At 43.8% G+C, this 26,446-nt stretch overlaps 1 protein-coding gene across 3 annotated transcripts in view; it reads right to left on the bottom strand.

The window, feature by feature from the left end:
* si:zfos-911d5.4 (uncharacterized) overlaps positions 1-26,233 on the bottom strand; it is a 46,530-nt gene extending 20,297 nt beyond the window's left edge. Inside the window, exons 1-7 of one of the 3 annotated variants that reach the window (XM_036973948.2) lie at positions 25,759-26,233; positions 24,432-24,572; positions 22,890-22,993; positions 14,319-14,467; positions 3,345-3,573; positions 2,960-3,057; positions 2,486-2,608 (exon numbers count right to left, since the gene is read on the bottom strand). In XM_036973948.2, the coding sequence (XP_036829843.2) occupies positions 2,486-2,608; positions 2,960-3,057; positions 3,345-3,573; positions 14,319-14,467; positions 22,890-22,993; positions 24,432-24,559 (831 nt within the window). In that variant the 5' untranslated portion in view covers positions 24,560-24,572; positions 25,759-26,233. Of the gene's footprint in view, positions 1-2,485; positions 2,609-2,959; positions 3,058-3,344; positions 3,574-14,318; positions 14,468-22,889; positions 22,994-24,431; positions 24,573-25,404 lie in introns of all 3 variants that reach the window. The other 2 variants (XM_090218028.1, XM_036973949.2) reach the window with 2 other exon arrangements.
* Positions 26,234-26,446: the final 213 nt, after the last annotated feature.

Raw genomic sequence — 26,446 nt, 5'->3', positions numbered from 1 at the left:
CTAGACAGTGGGTAGGATACGATACAGACCTGTGGCCCCTGGACAGTGGGTAGGAGGTAGCCTAGTGGTTTCTGCACCTGAACAAGGCAGTTAACCCACTGTTCCCCGATAGGCCGTCATTGTAAATAAGAATTTGTTCTTAACAGACTTGCCTAGTTGAATAAAAAAGGTTAAAAAAATAATTGAGGGCAATTTTTAAAAAACGTATTCAAATTTATTAATAGTCAATTCTCATCTTCTAACCATTGTGTTAAATCTAAAACATGGATTTCCACATGTTAATGTTTCACCCAATGAACAAAAAGAGGGCTTGAGAATGATGGCATCGTCCTACAAGGATGAGGGGGTGGATGGACTGAATACACAGTAGACAGATGACTAACATCCACCAGGCCTATTGAGTTATCTTCAATACAGAGACGCACATGGGATCTCTCCGCCGTACTCTTCACCGTGGCTCGGCGCTCAGCAGAGATAATAGAACGACAGAGATAATAGAACGACAGAGTTTAATTAGCCACCGTTACATTAAAAAGGGTAGCGTTCATCACCGGTCTGGTGCTCTGTGAGTGGGCACAGTGCCGCTGTGCTACACTGCTACAGCGAAGAACAGACACCTGGGACTCTGCAGCACTTGTCTTTGTGTAATTGCCCACAAGCTCAGAGGACTCCTACACACTCTGCGGCAAGGGGTTTCTATACACACTGGAGATAATTATTTTAAAAATCACTGCCTTTTCTTTGAAGAGCTTTTTTTCCAATTATGGAGAAAATAAATCTGAAACCGAGAGTAATTTCCACCACAATTTGAATCTGTTAAAAAATGCTTTGTGTTTTATTACTGGACCAAACACATTCTTCAGAAAACTTTCCCAAATGAGGAAAGTGCAAAAAAAATTGGGCTGCTATCAAACTTAATACAGAAGACAACCTGAGGTAACGGCCACAGGACAGCTGTAATCTCCAGGACCTGAGGTAACGGGCACAGTGAGGTAACGGCCACAGGACAGCTGTAATCTCCAGGACCTGAGGTAACGGCCACAGGACAGCTGTAATCTCCAGGACCTGAGGTAATGGCCACAGTGAGGTAACGGCCACAGTGAGGACAGCTGTAATCTCCAGGACCTGAGGTAACGGCCACAGTGAGGACAGCTGTAATCTCCAGGACCTGAGGTAACGGCCACAGTGAGGACAGCTGTAATCTCCAGGACCTGAGGTAACGGCCACAGGACAGCTGTAATCTCCAGGACCTGAGGTAACGGCCACAGTGAGGACAGCTGTAATCTCCAGGACCTGAGGTAACGGCCACAGTGAGGACAGCTGTAATCTCCAGGACCTGAGGTAACGGCCACAGTGAGGTAACGGCCACAGTGAGGTAACGGCCACAGTGAGGTAACGGCCACAGTGAGGTAACGGCCACAGTGAGGTAACGGCCACAGTGAGGTAACGGCCACAGTGAGGTAACGGCCACAGTGAGGTAACGGCCACAGTGAGGTAACGGCCACAGTGAGGTAACGGCCACAGTGAGGTAACGGCCACAGTGAGGTAACGGCCACAGTGAGGACAGCTGTAATCTCCAGGACCTGAGATAACGGCCACAGCGAGGTAAAGGCCACAGCGAGGTAACGGCCACAGCGAGGTAACGGCCACAGTGAGGTAACGGCCACAGTGAGGTAACGGCCACAGTGAGGTAACGGCCACAGTGAGGACAGCTGTAATCTCCAGGACCTGAGATAAAGTTGGTTTGTATTGTATAAGTCGGAAATCTGAATCAAGAAGCAGAAATATTCAACATAATATTACCAACTGAGCAAATATCATTTAAAATAAAATAATGAAGTAACCACTAAGATGTTGTGTGAATTCCACAGTCGAAGCGTAACTGAATTCCACAGTCGAAGCGTAACTGAATTCCACAGTCGAAGCGTAACTGAATTCCACAGTCGAAGCGTAACTGAATTCCACAGTCGAAGCGTAACTGAATTCCACAGTCGAAGCGTAACTGAATTCCACAGTCGAAGCGTAACTGAATTCCTGTTCCATCTCAGTACAGCAGTAAGGGTTCCTAAGCACTCGGTCAGAGTGACGATCAGGTTTGGACAAAAGGCCAACTGGAGCAGCCGAAAATACACGGACGACGCTGAGCCAATTGTGCGCCGCCCTATGGGATTCCCGATCATGGCCGGTTGTGATACAACCCGGGATCGAACTAGGGTCTGTGGTGAAGCCTCTAGCGCTGAGATGCAGTGCCTTAGACCGCTGAGTCACTCGGGAACCCTAAAACCCCAATCCCTAACGCTTTTCACTCTTCTCCGTCCCCGATTTCAGATCCTAGTCTGGCCAAGGAGTTGTAGAGGCAAGCCACTCCTCTTTCTAAGCCCTTGTGTTGGGTCTTTCAGTCAGTGAGCAGAATCACAACAGCATCAACCAGTCACAGCTCAATACTGGTTGTCACGACGACGGCCGCGGGGCGGGGTGCACTAACCTGAGGGGCGTGTCCCAGCAGAGCCCACAGCGAATTAGCAGACAGCGTTTTGATCTTGAAGAACTCCATGGTGTCAGTCTCCTGGCGGTCCAGAGCGATGTAAGGACAGCTCCGGAAGTCTCCCTTCACACCAAGTACAGACAAACTTTAATTAAAAAAATTAATGACACACACTTCACAGTAAAACAATTTTAAAAAAAAGAGGTAATAAACAGCATCTTTTGGTTTCAGAACAACACTTGAAGAAGTAGAAGCATCATTATGAATAAAATAGACAAATACAAGGCTATGGGAGTCCTGAGGGACTCCGTTGGTAGAGCACGGCGCTGGTACCTCGCGGAGTGTGGGTTCGATTCCCGGGGCCACCCATATTTATAATGTACTCACACACACACACACACGACTGTTATTGGTTTAGGATAAACACGTCTGCGAAATGTCAGATATTAATATCCATCAAGTTGTAAAAGCCACCTTGAGCTGCTCTCCTCCCTGTAGTCTGACCAGGTCCCAGGTCCCCATTTTCCTCACCACTTGTTTCAGCTCCCCTATCTGACGGTACGACAGGTGACCTGCAGGACATGGAGGAAACAAAAAAAAACCCACAGGATTTACAAAACGCTTAAACACATGCAAATGAGCATCTGTCTACCTTCAGCAGTACAGCAAGCAATGAAGGGCAGACTAGGCTAACAGTGGTAACTATAGATTAGCTTAGAAATATTGAAAAGCTCCCTTATTTCACTATATTTTTGGGAAATATGACAGTTTAAAGTCTTTTCTCATCCAAGACATCCATTTTTGTTTAAAAAAAATAAAATAAAAAGTATTTGTGACCCACAACCCCTCCTCCACTCACCAGACAGCCAGGCAGGAGTCAGGGCGTCTGATATCCAGGCTACATAGCCCTCTCTGAAGGAGTGGAGGAACTCATCTATTTGACTGTGGGAGACCAGCTCCCTCCTCTTCCTCAACTCTTCATCTAGCTGGCAGTCTGGGGCGAGGAAGACTAGCCTGGGAAGGAAGAGCTCCTGACGCACCGACAGGCCGCTCCTCCTCAGGTACTGCCACAGGTTAGTTGTCTTGGTCTGGAGGATATATATATAGAGATCATAGGTTAGTTGTCTTCTTCTGGAGGAGATATATATAGATACAGGTTACCCGTCTTGGTCTGGAGGATATATATATATATATATATATATATATATATATATAGATCACAGGTTACCCATCTTGGTCTGGAGGATATATATATATATATATATATATATATATATAGATCACAGGTTACCTGTCTTGGTCTAGAGGATATACAGTGCCTTGCGAAAGTATTCGGCCCCCTTGATCTTTGCGACCTTTTGCCACATTTCAGGCTTCAAACATAAAGATATAAAACTGTATTTTTTTGTGAAGAATCAACAACAAGTGGGACACAATCATGAAGTGGAACGACATTTATTGGATATTTCAAACTTTAACAAATCAAAAACTGAAAAATTGGGCGTGCAAAATTATTCAGCCCCCTTAAGTTAATACTTTGTAGCGCCACCTTTTGCTGCGATTACAGCTGTAAGTCGCTTGGGGTATGTCTCTATCAGTTTTGCACATCGAGAGACTGACATTTTTTCCCATTCCTCCTTGCAAAACAGCTCGAGCTCAGTGAGGTTGGATGGAGAGCATTTGTGAACAGCAGTTTTCAGTTCTTTCCACAGATTCTCGATTGGATTCAGGTCTGGACTTTGACTTGGCCATTCTAACACCTGGATATGTTTATTTTTGAACCATTCCATTGTAGATTTTGCTTTATGTTTTGGATCATTGTCTTGTTGGAAGACAAATCTCCGTCCCAGTCTCAGGTCTTTTGCAGACTCCATCAGGGTTTCTTCCAGAATGGTCCTGTATTTGGCTCCATCCATCTTCCCAGCAATTTTAAACATCTTCCCTGTCCCTGCCGAAGAAAAGCAGGCCCAAACTATGATGCTGCCACCACCATGTTTGACAGTGGGGATGGTGTGTTCAGCTGTGTTGCTTTTACGCCAAACATAACGTTTTGCATTGTTGCCAAAAAGTTCAATTTTGGTTTCATCTGACCAGAGCACCTTCTTCCACATGTTTGGTGTGTCTCCCAGGTGGCTTGTGGCAAACTTTAAATAACACTTTTTATGGATATCTTTAAGAAATGGCTCTCTTCTTTCCACTCTTCCATAAAGGCCAGATTTGTGCAATATGCGACTGATTGTTGTCCTATGGACAGAGTCTCCCACCTCAGCTGTAGATCTCTGCAGTTCATCCAGAGTGATCATGGGCCTCTTGGCTGCATCTCTGATCAGTCTTCTCCTTGTATGAGCTGAAAGTTTAGAGGGACGGCCAGGTCTTGATAGATTTGCAGTGGCCTGATACTCCTTCCATTTCAATATTATCGCTTGCACAGTGCTCCTTGGGATGTTTAAAGCTTGGGAAATCTTTTTGTATCCAAATCCGGCTTTAAACTTCTTCACAACAGTATCTCGGACCTGCCTGGTGTGTTCCTTGTTCTTCATGATGCTCTCTGCGCTTTTAACGGACCTCTGAGACTATCACAGTGCAGGTGCATTTATACGGAGACTTGATTACACACAGGTGGATTGTATTTATCATCATTAGTCATTTAGGTCAACATTGGATCATTCAGAGATCCTCACTGAACTTCTGGAGAGAGTTTGCTGCACTGAAAGTAAAGGGGCTGAATAATTTTGCACGCCCAATTTTTCAGTTTTTGATTTGTTAAAAAAGTTTGAAATATCCAATAAATGTCGTTCCACTTCATGATTGTGTCCCACTTGTTGTTGATTCTTCACAAAAAAATACAGTTTTATATCTTTATGTTTGAAGCCTGAAATGTGGCAAAAGGTCGCAAAGATCAAGGGGGCCGAATACTTTCGCAAGGCACTGTATATATATATAGATATCACAGGTTACCTGTCTTGGTCTAGAGGGGATATATATAGAGATCACAGGTTACCTGTCTTGGTCTAGAGGATATATAGAGATCACAGGTTACCTGTCTTGGTCTGGAGGATATATATATATATATATAGATACAGGTTATCTGTCTTGGTCTGGAGGGGGTATAGCTTACAGAACAGGGCGGTGGGCAGCTGAGTGAAAATGGAGGAAAACTAAACTTCCGGAGGACCTATCATCCTTCCACTCCCTCCTCTCTACCTTCTCTTCCTCTGTATCTGCTGTTAAAGTCACGTTCTATCATCCTTCCACTCCCTCCTCTCTACCTTCTCTTCCTCTGTATCTGCTGTTAAAGTCACGTTCTATCATCCTTCCACTCCCTCCTCCCTACCTTCTCTTCCTCTGTATCTGCTGTTAAAGCCACGTTCTATCATCCTTCCACTCCCTCCTCTCTACCTTCCTCTGTATCTGCTGTTAAAGTCACGTTTTATCATCCTTCCACTCCCTCCTCTGTATCTGCTGTTAAAGTCACGTTTTATCATCCTTCCACTCCCTCCTTCCTACCTTCTCTTCCTCTGTATCTGCTGTTAAAGCCACGTTCTATCATCCTTCCACTCCCTCCTCTCTACCTTCCTCTGTATCTGCTGTTAAAGTCACGTTCTATCATCCTTCCACTCCCTCCTCTCTACCTTCCTCTGTATCTGCTGTTAAAGTCACGTTCTATCATCCTTCCACTCCCTACCTTCTCTTCCTCTGTATCTGCTGTTAAAGTCACGTTTCTATCATCCTTCCACTCCCTCCTCTCTACCTTCTCTTCCTCTGTATCTGCTGTTAAAGTCACGTTCTATCATCCTTCCACTCCCTCCTCTCTACCTTCTCTTCCTCTGTATCTGCTGTTAAAGCCACATTGTATCATCCTTTCACTCCCTCCTCCCTACCTTCTCTTCCTCTGTATCTGCTGTTAAAGCCACGTTCTATCATCCTTCCACTCCCTCCTCTCTACCTTCCTCTGTATCTGCTGTTAAAGTCACGTTTTATCATCCTTCCACTCCCTACCTTCTCTTCCTCTGTATCTGCTGTTAAAGTCACGTTCTATCATCCTTTCACTCCCTCCTCCCTACCTTCTCTTCCTCTGTATCTGCTGTTAAAGCCACATTGTATCATCCTTTCACTCCCTCCTCCCTACCTTCTCTTCCTCTGTATCTGCTGTTAAAGCCACGTTCTATCATCCTTCCACTCCCTCCTCTCTACCTTCCTCTGTATCTGCTGTTAAAGTCACGTTTTATCATCCTTCCACTCCCTACCTTCTCTTCCTCTGTATCTGCTGTTAAAGCCATGTTCTATCATCCTTCCACTCCCTCCTCTCTACCTTCCTCTGTATCTGCTGTTAGTCACGTTTTATCATCCTTCCACTCCCTACCTTCTCTTCCTCTGTATCTGCTGTTAAAGTCACGTTCTATCATCCTTCCACTCCCTCCTCTCTACCTTCTCTTCCTCTGTATCTGCTGTTAAAGTCACGTTCTATCATCCTTCCTCTCTCTACCTTCCTCTGTATCTGCTGTTAAAGTCACGTTCTAGCATCCTTCCACTCCCTCCTCTCTACCTTCCTCTGTATCTGCTGTTAAAGTCACGGTCTATCATCCTTCCACTCCCTCCTCTCTACCTTCTCTTCCTCTGTATCTGCTGTTAAAGTCACGTTCCATCATCCTTCCACTCCCTCCTCTCTACCTTCCTCTGTATCTGCTGTTAAAGTCATATTCTATCATCCTTCCACTCCCTCCTCTCTACCTTCTCTTCCTCTGTATCTGCTGTTAAAGTCACGTTCTATCATCCTTCCACTCCCTCCTCTCTACCTTCCTCTGTATCTGCTGTTAAAGTCATATTCTATCATCCTTCCACTCCCTCCGCTCTTCCTCTGTATCTGCTGTTAAAGTCACGTTCTATCATCCTTTCACTCCCTCCTCTCTACCTTCCTCTGTATCTGCTGTTAAAGTCATGTTCTATCATCCTTCCACTCCCTCCTCTCTTCCTCTGTATCTGCTGTTAAAGTCACGGTCTATCATCCTTCCACTCCCTCCTCTCTACCTTCCTCTGTATCTGCTGTTAAAGTCACGTTCTATCATCCTTCCACTCCCTCCTCTCTACCTTCCTCTGTATCTGCTGTTAAAGCCAAAGACCAAATCATCCTTCCACTCCCTCCTCTCTACCTTCCTCTGTATCTGCTGTTAAAGTCATGTTCTATCATCCTTCCACTTCCTCCTCGCTACCTTCCTCTGTATCTGCTGTTAAAGCCAAAGACCAAATACCCAGCGTCCTAAATAGTGGTCCGTTTGAGTATGCAACATTTTGAAAATCGATCACTTTAAATCGGGCGGCAGGGTAGCCCGGTGGTTAGAGAGGGGAGACAGGTAGCCCGGTGGTTAGAGAGGGGAGACAGGTAGCCCGGTGGTTAGAGAGGGGAGACAGGTAGCCCGGTGGTTAGAGAGGGGAGACAGGTAGCCCGGTGGTTAGAGAGGGGAGACAGGTAGCCCGGTGGTTAGAGAGGGGAGACAGGTAGCCCGGTGGTTAGAGAGGGGAGACAGGTAGCCCGGTGGTTAGAGAGGGGAGACAGGTAGCCCGGTGGTTAGAGAGGGGAGACAGGTAGCCTAGTGGTTAGAGAGGGGAGACAGGTAGCCTAGTGGTTAGAGAGGGGAGACAGGTAGCCTAGTGGTTAGAGAGGGGAGACAGGTAGCCTAGTGGTTAGAGAGGGGAGACAGGTAGCCTAGTGGTTAGAGAGGGGAGACAGGTAGCCTAGTGGTTAGAGAGGGGAGACAGGTAGCCTAGTGGTTAGAGAGGGGAGACAGGTAGCCTAGTGGTTAGAGAGGGGAGACAGGTAGCCTAGTGGTTAGAGAGGGGAGACAGGTAGCCTAGTGGTTAGAGAGGGGAGACAGGTAGCCTAGTGGTTAGAGAGGGGAGACAGGTAGCCTAGTGGTTAGAGAGGGGAGACAGGTAGCCTAGTGGTTAGAGAGGGGAGACAGGTAGCCTAGTGGTTAGAGAGGGGAGACAGGTAGCCTAGTGGTTAGAGAGGGGAGACAGGTAGCCTAGTGGTTAGAGATGGGAGACAGGTAGCCTAGTGGTTAGAGAGGGGAGACAGGTAGCCTGGTGGTTAGAAAGGGGAGACAGGTAGCCTAGTGGTTAGAGCAGGTAGCCTAGTGGTTAGAGCGTTGGGCTAGTAACCGGAAGGTTGCAAGTTCAAATCCCCGAGATGACAAGGTACAAATCTGTCGTTCTGCCCCTGAACAGGCAGTTAACTCACTGTTCCTAGGTAGGCCGTCATTGTAAATAATAATTTGTTCTTAACTGACTTGCCTAGTTAAATAAAGGTTAAATAAAAAAATTTGACCAAAGAGGATTTCTGTTCTCATTGAAAAGTGTAAACTAAATGCTTTTGATTTCTGAATGTGTCGGCACCGGGGACTGGGCTGTTATTGAGGTCATGTTAACCAGTTCTGTAGGCTGGCCTATCTATTTAATAACTGAATTGATGGATCAAGCCTTCGTAGTCATTCTGATCTCGTTCCCAATGATCAGTGATATAGTTTATGTTGCTATGCAACGGTTCTGAACTCGCGATGCGCCCGGCCGGCCACGTTTTCCTGTGCCTTTTGATTTGAACATTTGAGAAAGTGTGTACACTTTGGCTTCACTAATAAATATGTTGAAATGGGACCAAATGAGCCGTTTCGGTCTTCAGTCCTTTCTAAAATAGGATAGATGGGCTGTGGTATAAGTTGAATGTGATAGGCTGGTTATAACCAGCCTGAGTAGGCCTATAACCCAGTCCTTTCTAAAATAGGATAGATGGGCTGTGGTATAAGTTGAATGTGATAGGCTTGGTTATAACCAGCTTGAGTAGGCCTATAACCCAGTCCTTTCTAAAATAGGATAGATGGGCTGTGGTATAAGTTGAATGTGATAGGCTTGGTTATAACCAGCTTGAGTAGGCCTATAACCCAGTCCTTTCTAAAATAGGATAGATGGGCTGTGGTATAAGTTGAATGTGATAGGCTTGGTTATAACCAGCCTGAGTAGGCCTATAACCCAGTCCTTTCTAAAATAGGATAGATGGGCTGTGGTATAAGTTGAATGTGATAGGCTTGGTTATAACCAGCCTGAGTAGGCCTATAACCCAGTCCTTTCTAAAATAGGATGGGCTGTGGTATAAGTTGAATGTGATAGGCTTGGTTATAACCAGCCTGAGTAGGCCTATAACCCAGTCCTTTCTAAAATAGGATAGATGGGCTGTGGTATAAGTTGAATGTGATAGGCTTGGTTATAACCAGCCTGAGTAGGCCTATAACCCAGTCCTTTCTAAAATAGGATAGACGGGCTGTGGTATAAGTAGAATGTGATAGGCTTGGTTATAACCAGCCTGAGTAGGCCTATAACCCAGTCCTTTCTAAAATAGGATAGACGGGCTGTGGTATAAGTTGAATGTGATAGGCTTGGTTATAACCAGCCTGAGTAGGCCTATAACCCAGTCCTTTCTAAAATAGGATAGACGGGCTGTGGTATAAGTTGAATGTGATAGGCTTGGTTATAACCAGCCTGAGTAGGCCTATAACCCAGTCCTTTCTAAAATAGGATAGACGGGCTGTGGTATAAGTTGAATGTGATAGGCTTGGTTATAACCAGCCTGAGTAGGCCTATAACCCAGTCCTTTCTAAAATAGGATAGACGGGCTGTGGTATAAGTTGAATGTGATAGGCTTGGTTATAACCAGCCTGAGTAGGCCTATAACCCAGTCCTTTCTAAAATAGGATAGACGGGCTGTGGTATAAGTTGAATGTGATAGGCTTGGTTATAACCAGCCTGAGTAGGCCTATAACCCAGTCCTTTCTAAAATAGGATAGACGGGCTGTGGTATAAGTTGAATGGGATAGGCTTGGTTATAACCAGCCTGAGTAGGCCTATAACCCAGTCCTTTCTAAAATAGGATAGATGGGCTGTGGTATAAGTTGAATGTGATAGGCTGGTTATAACCAGCCTGAGTAGGCCTATAACCCAGTCCTTTCTAAAATAGGACGGGCTGTGGTATAAGTTGAATGTGATAGGCTGGTTATAACCAGCCTGAGTAGGCCTATAACCCAGTCCTTTCTAAAATAGGACGGGCTGTGGTATAAGTTGAATGTGATAGGCTTGGTTATAACCAGCCTGAGTAGGCCTATAACCCAGTCCTTTCTAAAATAGGATGGGCTGTGGTATAAGTTGAATGTGATAGGCTTGGTTATAACCAGCCTGAGTAGGCCTATAACCCAGTCCTTTCTAAAATAGGATAGATGGGCTGTGGTATAAGTTGAATGTGATAGGCTGGTTATAACCAGCCTGAGTAGGCCTATAACCCAGTCCTTTCTAAAATAGGATAGATGGGCTGTGGTATAAGTTGAATGTGATAGGCTTGGTTATAACCAGCTTGAGTAGGCCTATAACCCAGTCCTTTCTAAAATAGGATAGATGGGCTGTGGTATAAGTTGAATGTGATAGGCTTGGTTATAACCAGCTTGAGTAGGCCTATAACCCAGTCCTTTCTAAAATAGGATAGATGGGCTGTGGTATAAGTTGAATGTGATAGGCTTGGTTATAACCAGCTTGAGTAGGCCTATAACCCAGTCCTTTCTAAAATAGGATAGATGGGCTGTGGTATAAGTTGAATGTGATAGGCTGGTTATAACCAGCCTGAGTAGGCCTATAACCCGATTCATTTTATATTCAGAGTTTAGACAAATTGATCGTATTGGAAATGAGCTATTATCAGGCTGGTTAATGTGATGCACTGTCTGTTGAATTTGGGAGAGAGAAAAAAAATGCACCCCCACTCAACCCCCACCCCACCCACTCAGGATCCACTCTTGCATTGAGGCCGTGGCACACTGCATAATTTTTACTAAAAATGGGACATGTTAAATAGTACGCGACAATGAGTACACAGTATGCTAGTATAGGTACACTTTATCAATCTATAATGTCAAGGTTCTGCCTCTAAACCTAGGAAACACTTTTCCACCTTCCCCTCCAAGAAGTTTGACAACATCCACTCAACCTATTGAGTCCACTGGTCTCACTCACCCAGAACGACCCGTCGCCTTGACCTCTTTCTCCCCTCTCTCTCTCTCCAGATGACATCCTGCAACTAGTGAGGTCCGGCCGCCCCGACAACCTGCCTGTCCGACCCCACCCCCTTCACCCCAGACCTTCACTTCCCTCAGCAAATCATACCTGTCCCTTGGCTGACCCTCTAACCTCAAAATGTCCAGAGTTGCACCCCTCGTCCTGAAACGCTCTGACGTCAGAAACTACAGACCTGTATCCCCGCTTTCTTTTCTTTCCAAAAATACTTGAGCGTGCCGTCTCTGACCAACTCTCTAGGAATCATTTTCTGGATCCTAATCAGTCAGGCTTCAAGACTGGTTACTCAACTAAGACTGCTCCTCTCTGTGTCAGAGGCTCGTCACACTGCCAAAGCTGACTCTCTCTTCTTTTCTCATCCTCCTAGATCTATCCTCTGCCTTCAACACCGTGAACCTTCAGATCCTCCTCTCCACCCTCTCAGGGCTGGGCGTCTCAGGCTCTATCAGATCCTCCTCTCCACCCTCTCAGGGCTGGGCGTCTCAGGCTCTATCAGATCCTCCTCTCCACCCTCTCAGGGCTGGGAGTCTCATGCTCTATCAGATCCTCCTCTCCACCCTCTCAGGGCTGGGAGTCTCAGGCTCTGCACACTCTTGGTTGCATTCTACCCGGCTGGCCGCTCTTACCAGGTCACATGGAGATAATCTGTATCTGCACCACGTACTCTCACTACTGGTGTCCCCCAGGGCTCGGTTCTAGGCCCTCTGCTCTCATTACACCAAGTCACACAGCTCCGTCGTGTCCTCACATGGTCTCTCCTATTGTTGCTATGCGGATGACACTCAACTACCCCCCCCCCCAAATAACTAAAAAGTGAATGTAAAATCTAAGTGTATAGATATAAATCATTAGCTAATAATCAGAGACCTAATCATTAGCAGGTCTGTCAAGCATAGTATATCATTATCCACCAAGCAGCATTTTAACAACCACAAATAATATCTCATAATGTTTGTTTTTGGAGGGTTCTGTTCTTCTGACACACCATGGAAATGAAAAGCACAGTTTAGGAAAAATTGTGTTACCCCCCCAAAAAAATCACCATTGGAAGGATTTGATGATAAAATATCCTTCTAACCCAATCTGTAGTTCTGGATTCTAATCCAAAACTGTCTGCTTCGTCCTGGATCTTGACTGAGTCAGAGTAGTACATTTATATGGAGATGAGTTGATTAACACTACAGCGGGAGCAGGGTTCGGTAAATTCCCTTCCACAAAGTAGGGCCTCTTGATTTTTTTTAACGGCTGTAATTATGTTTATAGAGGAGGAAAAAACAGGTGCCTCAAACACAGCTGTCACCCTGTCTACCAGGGCAGGACAGGAGTCACTCATTTACATTCACTGTATAGAGCAAGAGCCTCAGGGATGTTAAACATATGGTCCAAATCTGGCCTGCGAACCCCTTCAATCTGGGGGGGAAAAAAAACAATCTCAATCAACATTGAGATTACCAAAATAAAACTGAATCTCTGTAGAAATAGCGGACCTACATTTATAGTGGGACGACAGGGTAGCCTAGTGGTTAGAGCATTGGACTAGTAACTGGAAGGTTGCAAGTTCAAACCCCCGAGCTGACAAGGTACAGATCTGTCGTTCTGCCCCTGAACCCACTGTTCCTAGGCCGTCATTGAAAATAAGAATTTGTTCTTAACTGACTTGCCTGGTTAAATAAAGGTTTAAAAAAAAATTGTCTTCACTGTCCAGCTTACTAAGTCATCTAAATGAAAGCGAGACAGTCAGGGAGCATAGCCAATTCCAAAAGCTATGGATAGAATAAATAATAATCAATTTTAAAAGTGGCCCTCCGGACCTCGGTGAAGAGGGGCCGAGGGGGCAAAATGAACAACCCTGCTGTAGATGCTATGTTGGGGCAGAGGTTGGATAAGAGGGAGCTTGGCTGGCAGAATGAAGTACCAGACTGCAAAGGCTTACAACAACTAGGCTAACACTTAGCCTAAACAGACAACTAGGCTAACACTTAGCCTAAACAGACAACTAGGCTAACACTTAGCCTAAACAGACAACTAGGCTAACACTTAGCCTAAACAGACAACTAGGCTAACACTTAGCCTAAACAGACAACTAGGCTAACACTTAGCCTAAACAGACGGGAACTGAAGCCATCTAGGCGAGGGGTTCTCGGTGGGGTCCGTGGCCAGACATAAAATAAAAATAAGTATATACCCTTTTTAAATAAAAAAAAAACAACTAATTTAACAGATTTAACTAATTTCAAAGGATCTCTGGAATAAGTTGAGGGTGTAATACAATGTTATAATATTAATACAATTTAAGATTTTAAAACTGCAAAAGTCTGTCTCATGGCAAAACGTGTAGAGTTACAGGATATTAGCTTTAAAGCTGTAACGAAATTGCTTTGCCCCCCCCCCCCCCATTAAATAACATTGCTTTGACCAATGACACATTTTTGTTGTTCTAGAATTGCAGGATATTTGCTTTCCTATGCCTAAGAGGTGTGCCTTTAAAAAATGTTCCTTCCCAGGGCCTGAGACTTGTCCGACCATGCCCTGCCACAGTCATAGTAAAACTATAGGCCATTTATTATCTCAATCAAGTTATTGGGCCCCCCCCCCCCCATTAAGTGATAACCCCCTGACCTAGACGTCATACTGTAATCTTTTGGACTACTAGTCTACGTGAAAGACTTGGCTACATTTGATATGCATTTATTTTATTAACTAAAAGATGTTATGACATATTTACCATGACGGCCTCAAGGGGGTCAGCCACCTGTTCTATGGAGGTGTTGGTAAAGTTGTGGTGCTGTTCTTTGAGCTGGACGTGCCATTGCTGCCGCTGGGAAGAGACCGTTCCTCTCCAGGGCTTCACGTCGATGCAGAACACCCCGTGACCTTAGAAGACAGATAGAAGAGGGTTGAGTTGTGAGAAGAGGTTTGAGATGTGATAAGAGGGTTGAGTAGTGAGAAGAGGGTTGAGTTGTGAGAAGAGGGTTGAGTTGTGAGAAGAGGTTTGAGTTGTGAGAAGAGGTTTAAGAACTAGGGTTGGAGTGAACACCTAGAGGACAGTAGCTCTCCAGGAACAGGGTTGGAGTGAACACCTAGAGGACGGTAGCTCTCCAGGAACAGGGTTGGAGTGAACACCTAGAGGACGGTAGCTCTCCAGGAACAGGGTTGGAGTGAACACCTAGAGGTTTTTCTCCATTGTTTTTGATGGCAGGCCACTCTGGTAGACCTACATTATGATCACATAGCCACAGTAGCCTACTTGGCCACTATTAAAACTAACTTGAAGCGGGTACAGCCTCAGTGTTCACAGTAAAACTGTAACTTAAAGCAGGTACAGCCTCAGTGTTCACAGTAAAACTGTAACTTAAAGCAGGTACTGCCTCAGTGTTCACAGTAAAACTGTAACTTAAAGCAGGTACTGCCTCAGTGTTCACAGTAAAACTGTAACTTAAAGCAGGTACAGCCTCAGTGTTCACAGTAAAACTAACTTAAAGCGGGTACTGCCTCAGTGTTCACAGTAAAACTGTAACTTAAAGCAGGTACTGCCTCAGTGTTCACAGTAAAACTGTAACTTAAAGCAGGTACTGCCTCAGTGTTCACAGTAAAACTGTAACTTAAAGCAGGTACTGCCTCAGTGTTCACAGTAAAACTAACTTAAAGCGGGTACTGCCTCAGTGTTCACAGTAAAACTAACTTAAAGCGGGTACTGCCTCAGTTTTCACAGTAAAACTGTAACTTAAAGCAGGTACTGCCTCAGTGTTCACAGTAAAACTAACTTAAAGCGGGTACTGCCTCAGTGTTCACAGTAAAACTGTAACTTAAAGCGGGTACTGCCTCAGTGTTCACAGTAAAACTAACTTAAAGCGGGTACTGCCTCAGTGTTCACAGTAAATGAGAACTGGAAGCTGCACTGAATTTTCAAGTTTGCGCTCAGCAGAAGTGAAATTTGCTCAGTGCTCAGAAAAAAAGAGAAGGAACATTGGTTAGGAGTCAAGTCAACCACACAGACCATAGGCCTAGTCAGTTTAATACTGGACAGTACATAGGCCTAGTCAGTTTAATACTGGACAGTACATAGGTCTAGTTAGTTTAATACTGGACAGTACATAGGCCTAGTCAGTTTAATACTGGACAGTACATAGGCCTAGTTAGTTTAATACTGGACAGTACATAGGCCTAGTCAGTTTAATACTGGACAGTACATAGGCCTAGTCAGTTTAATACTGGACAGACCATAGGCCTAGTTAGTTTAATACTGGACAGTACATAGGCCTAGTTAGTTTAATACTGGACAGACCATAGGCCTAGTTAGTTTAATACTGGACAGTACATAGGCCTAGTTAGTTTAATATTGGACAGTACATAGGCCTAGTTAGTTTAATACTGGACAGTACATAGGTCTAGTCAGTTTAATACTGGACAGTACATAGGCCTAGTCAGTTTAATACTGGACAGTACATAGGCCTAGTCAGTTTAATACTGGACAGTACATAGGCCTAGTCAGTTTAATACTGGACAGACCATAGGCCTAGTTAGTTTAATACTGGACAGTACATAGGCCTAGTCAGTTTAATACTGGACAGTACATAGGCCTAGTCAGTTTAATACTGGACAGTACATAGGCCTAGTTAGTTTAATACTGGACAGTACATAGGCCTAGTCAGTTTAATACTGGACAGTACATAGGTCTAGTTAGTTTAATACTGGACAGACCATAGGCCTAGTTAGTTTAATACTGGACAGTACATAGGCCTAGTTAGTTTAATACTGGACAGACCATAGGCCTAGTTAGTTTAATACTGGACAGACCATAGGCCTAGTTAGTTTAATACTGGACAGTACATAGGCCTAGTTAGTTTAATACTGGACAGACCATAGGCCTAGTTAGTTTAATACTGGACAGACCATAGGCCTAGTTAGTTTAATACTGGACAGTACATAGGCCTAGTTAGTTTAATACTGGACAGACCATAGACCTAGTTAGTTTAATACTGGACAGTACATAGGCCTAGTTAGTTTAATACTGGACAGTACATAGGTCTAGTTAGTTTAATACTGGACAGTACATAGGCCTAGTTAGTTTAATACTGGACAGTACATAGACCTAGTTAGTTTAATACTGGACAGACCATAGACCTAGTTAGTTTAATACTGGACAGACCATAGACCTAGTTAGTTTAATACTGGACAGACCATAGACCTAGTTAGTTTAATACTGGACAGTACATAGGCCTAGTTAGTTTAATACTGGACAGACCATAGGCCTAGTTAGTTTAATACTGGACAGTACATAGGTCTAGTTAGTTTAATACTGGACAGTACATAGGCCTAGTTAGTTTAATACTGGACAGTACATAGGCCTAGTTAGTTTAATACTGGACAGACCATAGACCTAGTTAGTTTAATACTGGACAGACCATAGACCTAGTTAGTTTAATACTGGACAGACCATAGACCTAGTTAGTTTAATACTGGACAGTACATAGGCCTAGTTAGTTTAATACTGGACAGACCATAGGCCTAGTTAGTTTAATACTGGACAGACCATAGGCCTAGTCAGTTTAATACTGGACAGTACATAGGCCTAGTTAGTTTAATACTGGACAGACCATAGGCCTAGTTAGTTTAATACTGGACAGACCATAGGCCTAGTCAGTTTAATACTGGACAGTACATAGGCCTAGTTAGTTTAATACTGGACAGACCATAGGCCTAGTTAGTTTAATACTGGACAGACCATAGGCCTAGTCAGTTTAATACTGGACAGTACATAGGCCTAGTCAGTTTAATACTGGACAGACCATAGGCCTAGTTAGTTTAATACTGGACAGTACATAGGCCTAGTTAGTTTAATACTGGACAGACCATAGGCCTAGTCAGTTTAATACTGGACAGTACATAGGCCTAGTCAGTTTAATACTGGACAGTACATAGGCCTAGTTAGTTTAATACTGGACAGACCATAGGCCTAGTCAGTTTAATACTGGACAGTACATAGGCCTAGTCAGTTTAATACTGGACAGTACATAGGCCTAGTCAGTTTAATACTGGACAGTACATAGGCCTAGTCAGTTTAATACTGGACAGACCATAGACCTAGTTAGTTTAATACTGGACAGTACATAGGTCTAGTTAGTTTAATACTGGACAGTACATAGGCCTAGTCAGTTTAATACTGGACAGTACATAGGTCTAGTTAGTTTAATACTGGACAGTACATAGGCCTAGTCAGTTTAATACTGGACAGTACATAGGCCTAGTTAGTTTAATACTGGACAGTACATAGGCCTAGTCAGTTTAATACTGGACAGACCATAGACCTAGTTAGTTTAATACTGGACAGTACATAGGTCTAGTTAGTTTAATACTGGACAGTACATAGGCCTAGTCAGTTTAATACTGGACAGACCATAGACCTAGTTAGTTTAATACTGGACAGTACATAGGTCTAGTTAGTTTAATACTGGACAGTACATAGGCCTAGTTAGTTTAATACTGGACAGTACATAGGCCTAGTTAGTTTAATACTGGACAGTACATAGGCCTAGTCAGTTTAATACTGGACAGACCATAGGCCTAGTCAGTTTAATACTGGACAGTACATAGGCCTAGTCAGTTTAATACTGGACAGTACATAGGCCTAGTTAGTTTAATACCGGACAGACCATAGGCCTAGTCAGTTTAATACTGGACAGACCATAGGCCTAGTCAGTTTAATACTGGACAGACCATAGGCCTAGTCAGTTTAATACTGGACAGACCATAGGCCTAGTCAGTTTAATACTGGACAGTACATAGGCCTAGTTAGTTTAATACTGGACAGTACATAGGCCTAGTTAGTTTAATACTGGACAGTACATAGGCCTAGTCAGTTTAATACTGGACAGACCATAGGCCTAGTTAGTTTAATACTGGACAGTACATAGGCCTAGTTAGTTTAATACTGGACAGTACATAGGCCTAGTTAGTTTAATACTGGACAGACCATAGGCCTAGTTAGTTTAATACTGGACAGTACATAGGTCTAGTTAGTTTAATACTGGACAGTACATAGGCCTAGTTAGTTTAATACTGGACAGTACATAGGCCTAGTTAGTTTAATACTGGACAGACCATAGACCTAGTTAGTTTAATACTGGACAGACCATAGACCTAGTTAGTTTAATACTGGACAGACCATAGACCTAGTTAGTTTAATACTGGACAGTACATAGGCCTAGTTAGTTTAATACTGGACAGACCATAGGCCTAGTTAGTTTAATACTGGACAGACCATAGGCCTAGTCAGTTTAATACTGGACAGTACATAGGCCTAGTTAGTTTAATACTGGACAGACCATAGGCCTAGTTAGTTTAATACTGGACAGACCATAGGCCTAGTCAGTTTAATACTGGACAGTACATAGGCCTAGTTAGTTTAATACTGGACAGACCATAGGCCTAGTCAGTTTAATACTGGACAGACCATAGGCCTAGTCAGTTTAATACTGGACAGTACATAGGTCTAGTTAGTTTAATACTGGACAGTACATAGGCCTAGTCAGTTTAATACTGGACAGTACATAGGCCTAGTTAGTTTAATACTGGACAGTACATAGGCCTAGTCAGTTTAATACTGGACAGTACATAGGTCTAGTTAGTTTAATACTGGACAGTACATAGGCCTAGTCAGTTTAATACTGGACAGTACATAGGTCTAGTTAGTTTAATACTGGACAGTACATAGGCCTAGTCAGTTTAATACTGGACAGTACATAGGCCTAGTTAGTTTAATACTGGACAGTACATAGGCCTAGTCAGTTTAATACTGGACAGACCATAGACCTAGTTAGTTTAATACTGGACAGTACATAGGTCTAGTTAGTTTAATACTGGACAGTACATAGGCCTAGTCAGTTTAATACTGGACAGACCATAGACCTAGTTAGTTTAATACTGGACAGTACATAGGTCTAGTCAGTTTAATACTGGACAGACCATAGGCCTAGTCAGTTTAATACTGGACAGTACATAGGCCTAGTTAGTTTAATACTGGACAGTACATAGGCCTAGTTAGTTTAATACCGGACAGACCATAGGCCTAGTCAGTTTAATACTGGACAGACCATAGGCCTAGTCAGTTTAATACTGGACAGACCATATGCCTAGTCAGTTTAATACTGGACAGTACATAGGCCTAGTTAGTTTAATACTGGACAGTACATAGGCCTAGTTAGTTTAATACTGGACAGTACATAGGCCTAGTTAGTTTAATACTGGACAGTACATAGGCCTAGTCAGTTTAATACTGGACAGACCATAGGCCTAGTTAGTTTAATACTGGACAGTACATAGGCCTAGTTAGTTTAATACTGGACAGTACATAGGCCTAGTTAGTTTAATACTGGACAGACCATAGGCCTAGTTAGTTTAATACTGGACAGTACATAGGCCTAGTTAGTTTAATACTGGACAGTACATAGGCCTAGTTAGTTTAATACTGGACAGTACATAGGCCTAGTTAGTTTAATACTGGACAGACCATAGGCCTAGTTAGTTTAATACTGGACAGTACATAGGCCTAGTTAGTTTAATACCGGACAGACCATAGGCCTAGTCAGTTTAATACTGGACAGACCATAGGCCTAGTCAGTTTAATACTGGACAGACCATAGGCCTAGTCAGTTTAATACTGGACAGACCATAGGCCTAGTCAGTTTAATACTGGACAGTACATAGGCCTAGTCAGTTTAATACTGGACAGTACATAGGCCTAGTTAGTTTAATACTGGACAGTACATAGGCCTAGTCAGTTTAATACTGGACAGACCATAGGCCTAGTTAGTTTAATACTGGACAGTACATAGGCCTAGTTAGTTTAATACTGGACAGTACATAGGCCTAGTTAGTTTAATACTGGACAGACCATAGGCCTAGTTAGTTTAATACTGGACAGTACATAGGCCTAGTTAGTTTAATACTGGACAGTACATAGGCCTAGTTAGTTTAATACTGGACAGACCATAGGCCTAGTTAGTTTAATACTGGACAGTACATAGGCCTAGTTAGTTTAATACTGGACAGTACATAGGCCTAGTTAGTTTAATACTGGACAGTACATAGGCCTAGTCAGTTTAATACTGGACAGACCATAGGCCTAGTTAGTTTAATACTGGACAGTACATAGGCCTAGTCAGTTTAATACTGGACAGTACATAGGCCTAGTTAGTTTAATACTGGACAGTACATAGGCCTAGTTAGTTTAATACTGGACAGACCATAGGCCTAGTTAGTTTAATACTGGACAGTACATAGGCCTAGTTAGTTTAATACTGGACAGACCATAGGCCTAGTTAGTTTAATACTGGACAGTACATAGGCCTAGTTAGTTTAATACTGGACAGTACATAGGCCTAGTTAGTTTAATACTGGACAGACCATAGGTCTAGTTAGTTTAATACTGGACAGTACATAGGTCTAGTTAGTTTAATACTGGACAGTACATAGGCCTAGTTAGTTTAATACTGGACAGTACATAGGCCTAGTCAGTTTAATACTGGACAGTACATAGGCCTAGTCAGTTTAATACTGGACAGTACATAGGCCTAGTTAGTTTAATACTGGACAGTACATAGGCCTAGTTAGTTTAATACTGGACAGTACATAGGCCTAGTTAGTTTAATACTGGACAGTACATAGGCCTAGTTAGTTTAATACTGGACAATACATAGGCCTAGTTAGTTTAATACTGGACAGACCATAGGTCTAGTTAGTTTAATACTGGACAGTACATAGGTCTAGTTAGTTTAATACTGGACAGTACATAGGCCTAGTTAGTTTAATACTGGACAGTACATAGGCCTAGTTAGTTTAATACTGGACAGTACATAGGTCTAGTCAGTTTAATACTGGACAGTACATAGGCCTAGTCAGTTTAATACTGGACAGTACATAGGTCTAGTTAGTTTAATACTGGACAGTACATAGGCCTAGTTAGTTTAATACTGGACAGTACATAGGCCTAGTTAGTTTAATACTGGACAGTACATAGGCCTAGTTAGTTTAATACTGGACAGTACATAGGCCTAGTCAGTTTAATACTGGACAGACCATAGGCCTAGTTAGTTTAATACTGGACAGTACATAGGCCTAGTTAGTTTAATACCGGACAGACCATAGGCCTAGTTAGTTTAATACCGGACAGTACATAGGCCTAGTTAGTTTAATACTGGACAGTACATAGGCCTAGTCAGTTTAATACTGGACAGTACATAGGCCTAGTCAGTTTAATACTGGACAGTACATAGGCCTAGTCAGTTTAATACTGGACAGTACATAGGCCTAGTCAGTTTAATACTGGACAGTACATAGGCCTAGTCAGTTTAATACCGGACAGTACATAGGCCTAGTCAGTTTAATACTGGACAGACCATAGGCCTAGTTAGTTTAATATTGGACAGTACATAGGCCTAGTCAGTTTAATACTGGACAGTACATAGGCCTAGTCAGTTTAATACTGGACAGTACATAGGCCTAGTCAGTTTAATACTGGACAGTACATAGGCCTAGTCAGTTTAATACTGGACAGACCATAGGCCTAGTCAGTTTAATACTGGACAGACCATAGGCCTAGTTAGTTTAATACTGGACAGTACATAGGCCTAGTTAGTTTAATACTGGACAGTACATAGGCCTAGTCAGTTTAATACTGGACAGTACATAGGCCTAGTCAGTTTAATACTGGACAGTACATAGGCCTAGTCAGTTTAATACTGGACAGTACATAGGCCTAGTTAGTTTAATACTGGACAGTACATAGGCCTAGTTAGTTTAATACTGGACAGTACATAGGCCTAGTTAGTTTAATACTGGACAGTACATAGGCCTAGTTAGTTTAATACTGGACAGTACATAGGTCTAGTTAGTTTAATACTGGACAGTACATAGGCCTAGTTAGTTTAATACTGGACAGTACATAGGCCTAGTTAGTTTAATACTGGACAGTACATAGGCCTAGTTAGTTTAATACTGGACAGTACATAGGCCTAGTTAGTTTAATACTGGACAGTACATAGGTCTAGTTAGTTTAATACTGGACAGTACATAGGCCTAGTTAGTTTAATACTGGACAGTACATAGGCCTAGTTAGTTTAATACTGGACAGTACATAGGCCTAGTTAGTTTAATACTGGACAGTACATAGGTCTAGTTAGTTTAATACTGGACAGTACATAGGCCTAGTTAGTTTAATACTGGACAGTACATAGGCCTAGTTAGTTTAATACTGGACAGTACATAGGCCTAGTTAGTTTAATATTCGACTGAGCACCTGTGAGGATGACGAGGTCGATGTCGTCTGCCTTGGTGGTTTGAAACTGGGTCGGAACTCGTAGGTCGCAGAAAATGTTCTCTTTTTTCAGTCCGCCAAGTTTCCTAAAAACAATAAAGAGGGATATAATCCAAGGTCCTTATGCTTTTTACTACGTACAACCTGACCCCCCCCCCGGTCATGTAGTCTAGCTAGCTACGTACAACCTGACCCCCCTGTCTCTATAATGTAGTCTAGCTAGCTAGGTACAACCTGACCCCACGCCCGTAATGTAGTCTAGCTAGCTAGATACAACCTGCCCCCCCGTCTCCATAATGTAGTCTGGCTAGCTAGGTACAACCTGACCCCCCCCCCATAATGTAGTCTAGCTAGCTAGGTACAACTTGCCCCCCCCCCCCCCCCTTTCCCCCCCATAATGTAGTCTAGCTAGCTAGGTACAACCTGACCCCCCTGTCTCTATAATGTAGTCTAGCTAGCTAGGTACAACCTGACCCCACGCCCGTAATGTAGTCTAGCTAGCTAGATACAACCTGCCCCCCCGTCTCCATAATGTAGTCTGGCTAGCTAGGTACAACCTGACCCCCCCCCCATAATGTAGTCTAGCTAGCTAGGTACAACTTGCCCCCCCCCCCCCCCTTTCCCCCCCATAATGTAGTCTAGCTAGCTAGGTACAACCTGCCCCCCCCACCCCCCTGCCACCCCGTCTCCATAATGTAGTCTAGCTAGCTAGGTACAACCTGCCCCCCCCCCCCCCCCCATAATGTAGTCTAGCTAGCTAGGTACAACCTGCCCCCCCCCCCCCCCCCATAATGTAGTCTAGCTGGCTACGTACAACCTGCCCCCCCATCTCCATAATGTAGTCTAGCTAGCTAGACACAACCTGACCCCCCCATCCCCATAATGTAGTCTAGCTAGCTAGATACAACCTGACCCCCCCGTCTCCATAATGTAGTCTAGCTAGCTAGATACAACCTGACCCCCCCCCCCCGTCTCCATAATGTAGTCTAGCTAGCTAGATACAACCTGACCCCCGTTCCTATAATGTAGTCTAGCTAGCTAGATACAACCTGCCGCCCCCCCCCCGTCTCCATAATGTAGTCTAGCTAGCTAGGTACAACCTGACCCCCCGCCCGTAATGTAGTCTAGCTAGCTACGTACAACCTGCCCCCCCCGTCTCCATAATGTAGTCTAGCTAGCTAGGTACAACCTGACCCCCCCCCCCCCCATAATGTAGTCTAGCTAGCTAGGTACAACCTGACCCCCCCCCCCCGTCTCCATAATGTAGTCTAGCTAGCTAGATACAACCTGACCCCCGTTCCTATAATGTAGTCTAGCTAGCTAGATACAACCTGACCCCCGTTCCTATAATGTAGTCTAGCTAGCTAGATACAACCTGACCCCCCCCCCGTCCCCACAGCGTAGTCTAGCTAGCTACCACTGTCGAGGATAAACAAGAACATCAAGCCAACAACCTCACCATACGTACAGAACACACTTGTATAAATAAGTCCCTGCCGTGTTAAATCAATCCTTTAGGCCTACCTGACACGTAGGATAAAGTCCTGCACTGTTAGGGTAGGCTGTGTACTGTCTCCTGTGGCACCTACAATAGCAGTACTGGGTCCTGTGGAGAAGTGAAACTGGGCCAGCTGGCTTCCAAGCTGAAACATTCTCCTTGTGGATCTGAAACAACCAGAACCAAACGTGATAATAAGTGGAACAACACTGAGTGTATCAAACATTAGGAACATAGGACTGGCCAGGTGAAAGCTATGATCCCTAATTGATGTCACCTGTTAAATCCACTTCAATCAGTGTAAATGAAGGGGAGGAGACGGGTTAATTAAGGATTTATAAGCCTCGAGACGTGTATTGTGTATGTGTCTCATTCAGAAGGTGAATGGGGAAGGACAAAAGATTTAAGTGCCTTTGAAAGGGGTATGGTAGTAATTAGGTGCCAATCGCACCGGTTTGTGTGTGTCAAGAACTGCAACGCTGCGGGGTTTTTCCACACTCAACAGTTTCCCATGTGTGAATCAAGAACGGTCCACCACCCAAAGGACATCCAGCCAATTTGACACAACCGTGGGAAGCATTAGAGTCAACATGGACCAGCATCCCTGTGGAAAGCTTTCAACACCTTGTAGAGTCCATGACCCGACGAATCGAGTCTGTTCTGAGGGCAAAACAGCGACTCAATATCAGGAAGGTGTTGCTAATGGTTTGTGTATGTAACTATAGAAGTGGAGAGGTGTAGCTTATATGTTGACATCAAACTGCATCACACTACAGGAAAGTAAAAGCTCATTTAGACAGCAACATCTTAAAACAACAAGACTATATAGCTAAGTAACAAAAACGTGTTTTTGACGGCTGGGTATAATTTGTTTACGTTCCAACCGGAATCTGTTTCCAAAGAATGTCGTAAATAACAAGGATGACGAAAAAACAACGTATACAAAGTAGCATGATCAATTCACCTAGTTAACTAGCTGTCGAAAAGGCATCAACTCACCACGTAGCCCACTCCCCTACCTGGTATCTTATTCTGCCGATAAACAACTCTGTTGTATGTTGGAAACCTTGTTATTGAATAGATTCCTGTTCCACATTATTCCCAGCCGTTTTTGACTGTGCGACTTGGAGGGGAGCAGGCACAGCATGTCCTAGATAATTAAACTATATTTGGACAACACATCATTCACGTTACATTTTCTCGCTGTATTTAGCTACAACTTCTATATTGCCAATGTCAACGTGTTTGTTCACGACAAAAACACTCGAAAATTAACGTGGCTTAGAAGTGAAAACAAAGACGAGACGAATAGAACAAAGGAACAAAAGACGGAGACATACGTCGAGCTCTTACGTTAATAAAGCCAGAGAAAGTTGAAAACAGGAGTCAGTGTTTTTTTTCTTCCAGCACCTCTTTGTGGATGAGGCAGCCGATATATTTTCCAGCCGTCCAAACTAGCTGTAATGAAATTGTATCCAGGAATGATGTTTCCCAATCAGCGCTGTTCCGCTGCGGCCCGTTCCTGGAAGACGTAAACAACCAACCACGTGGAGGTCGGGTTTCCACCAGGAAAACCTCACGGCAGTATACACGCTATCTGGGAGCAAAACAATACATATATTTGGGACATTTTCGTCTTCTCATTCAACTGGAGAAAACACAAACTAACAAGTCATTCAATTTCAAAAAATAAAATAAAACGTATGGAGCGTCGGGTTATGAGAGCGCAGTAGGCTATGGAAATCAATCTCTCACAGAGTGGATTCAGTTCACATTGCCGTGGTCATGGACTGTGGGGAGATGCACTACGGTCTGTACCAGTAGAACATAGACATATGGCGAGCACAAACAAGTCATATGATCTTATGTGTGTGTGTGGTATGTGTGTGTGTGTGTGTGCTTAAGTAAATTACAGGAGGAACATGGTGTCTCCCCCTCCACATCCTTCTCCTCTTATTATGGAGCCACCTCTCTAACCAGGGGGCACAGGACAAGACCTCTAATTATGGAGCCACCTCTCTAACCAGGGGGTACAGGATAA

The sequence above is a fragment of the Oncorhynchus mykiss genome, chromosome 23 (assembly GCF_057628025.1).
Source record: "Oncorhynchus mykiss isolate SJ-2025 chromosome 23, ASM5762802v1, whole genome shotgun sequence".
In the NCBI taxonomy this organism is placed as follows: Eukaryota; Metazoa; Chordata; class Actinopteri; order Salmoniformes; family Salmonidae; genus Oncorhynchus; species Oncorhynchus mykiss.
Note: the sequence above shows the minus strand (reverse complement) of the source record. Positions and strands in the feature narration are given on the sequence as shown.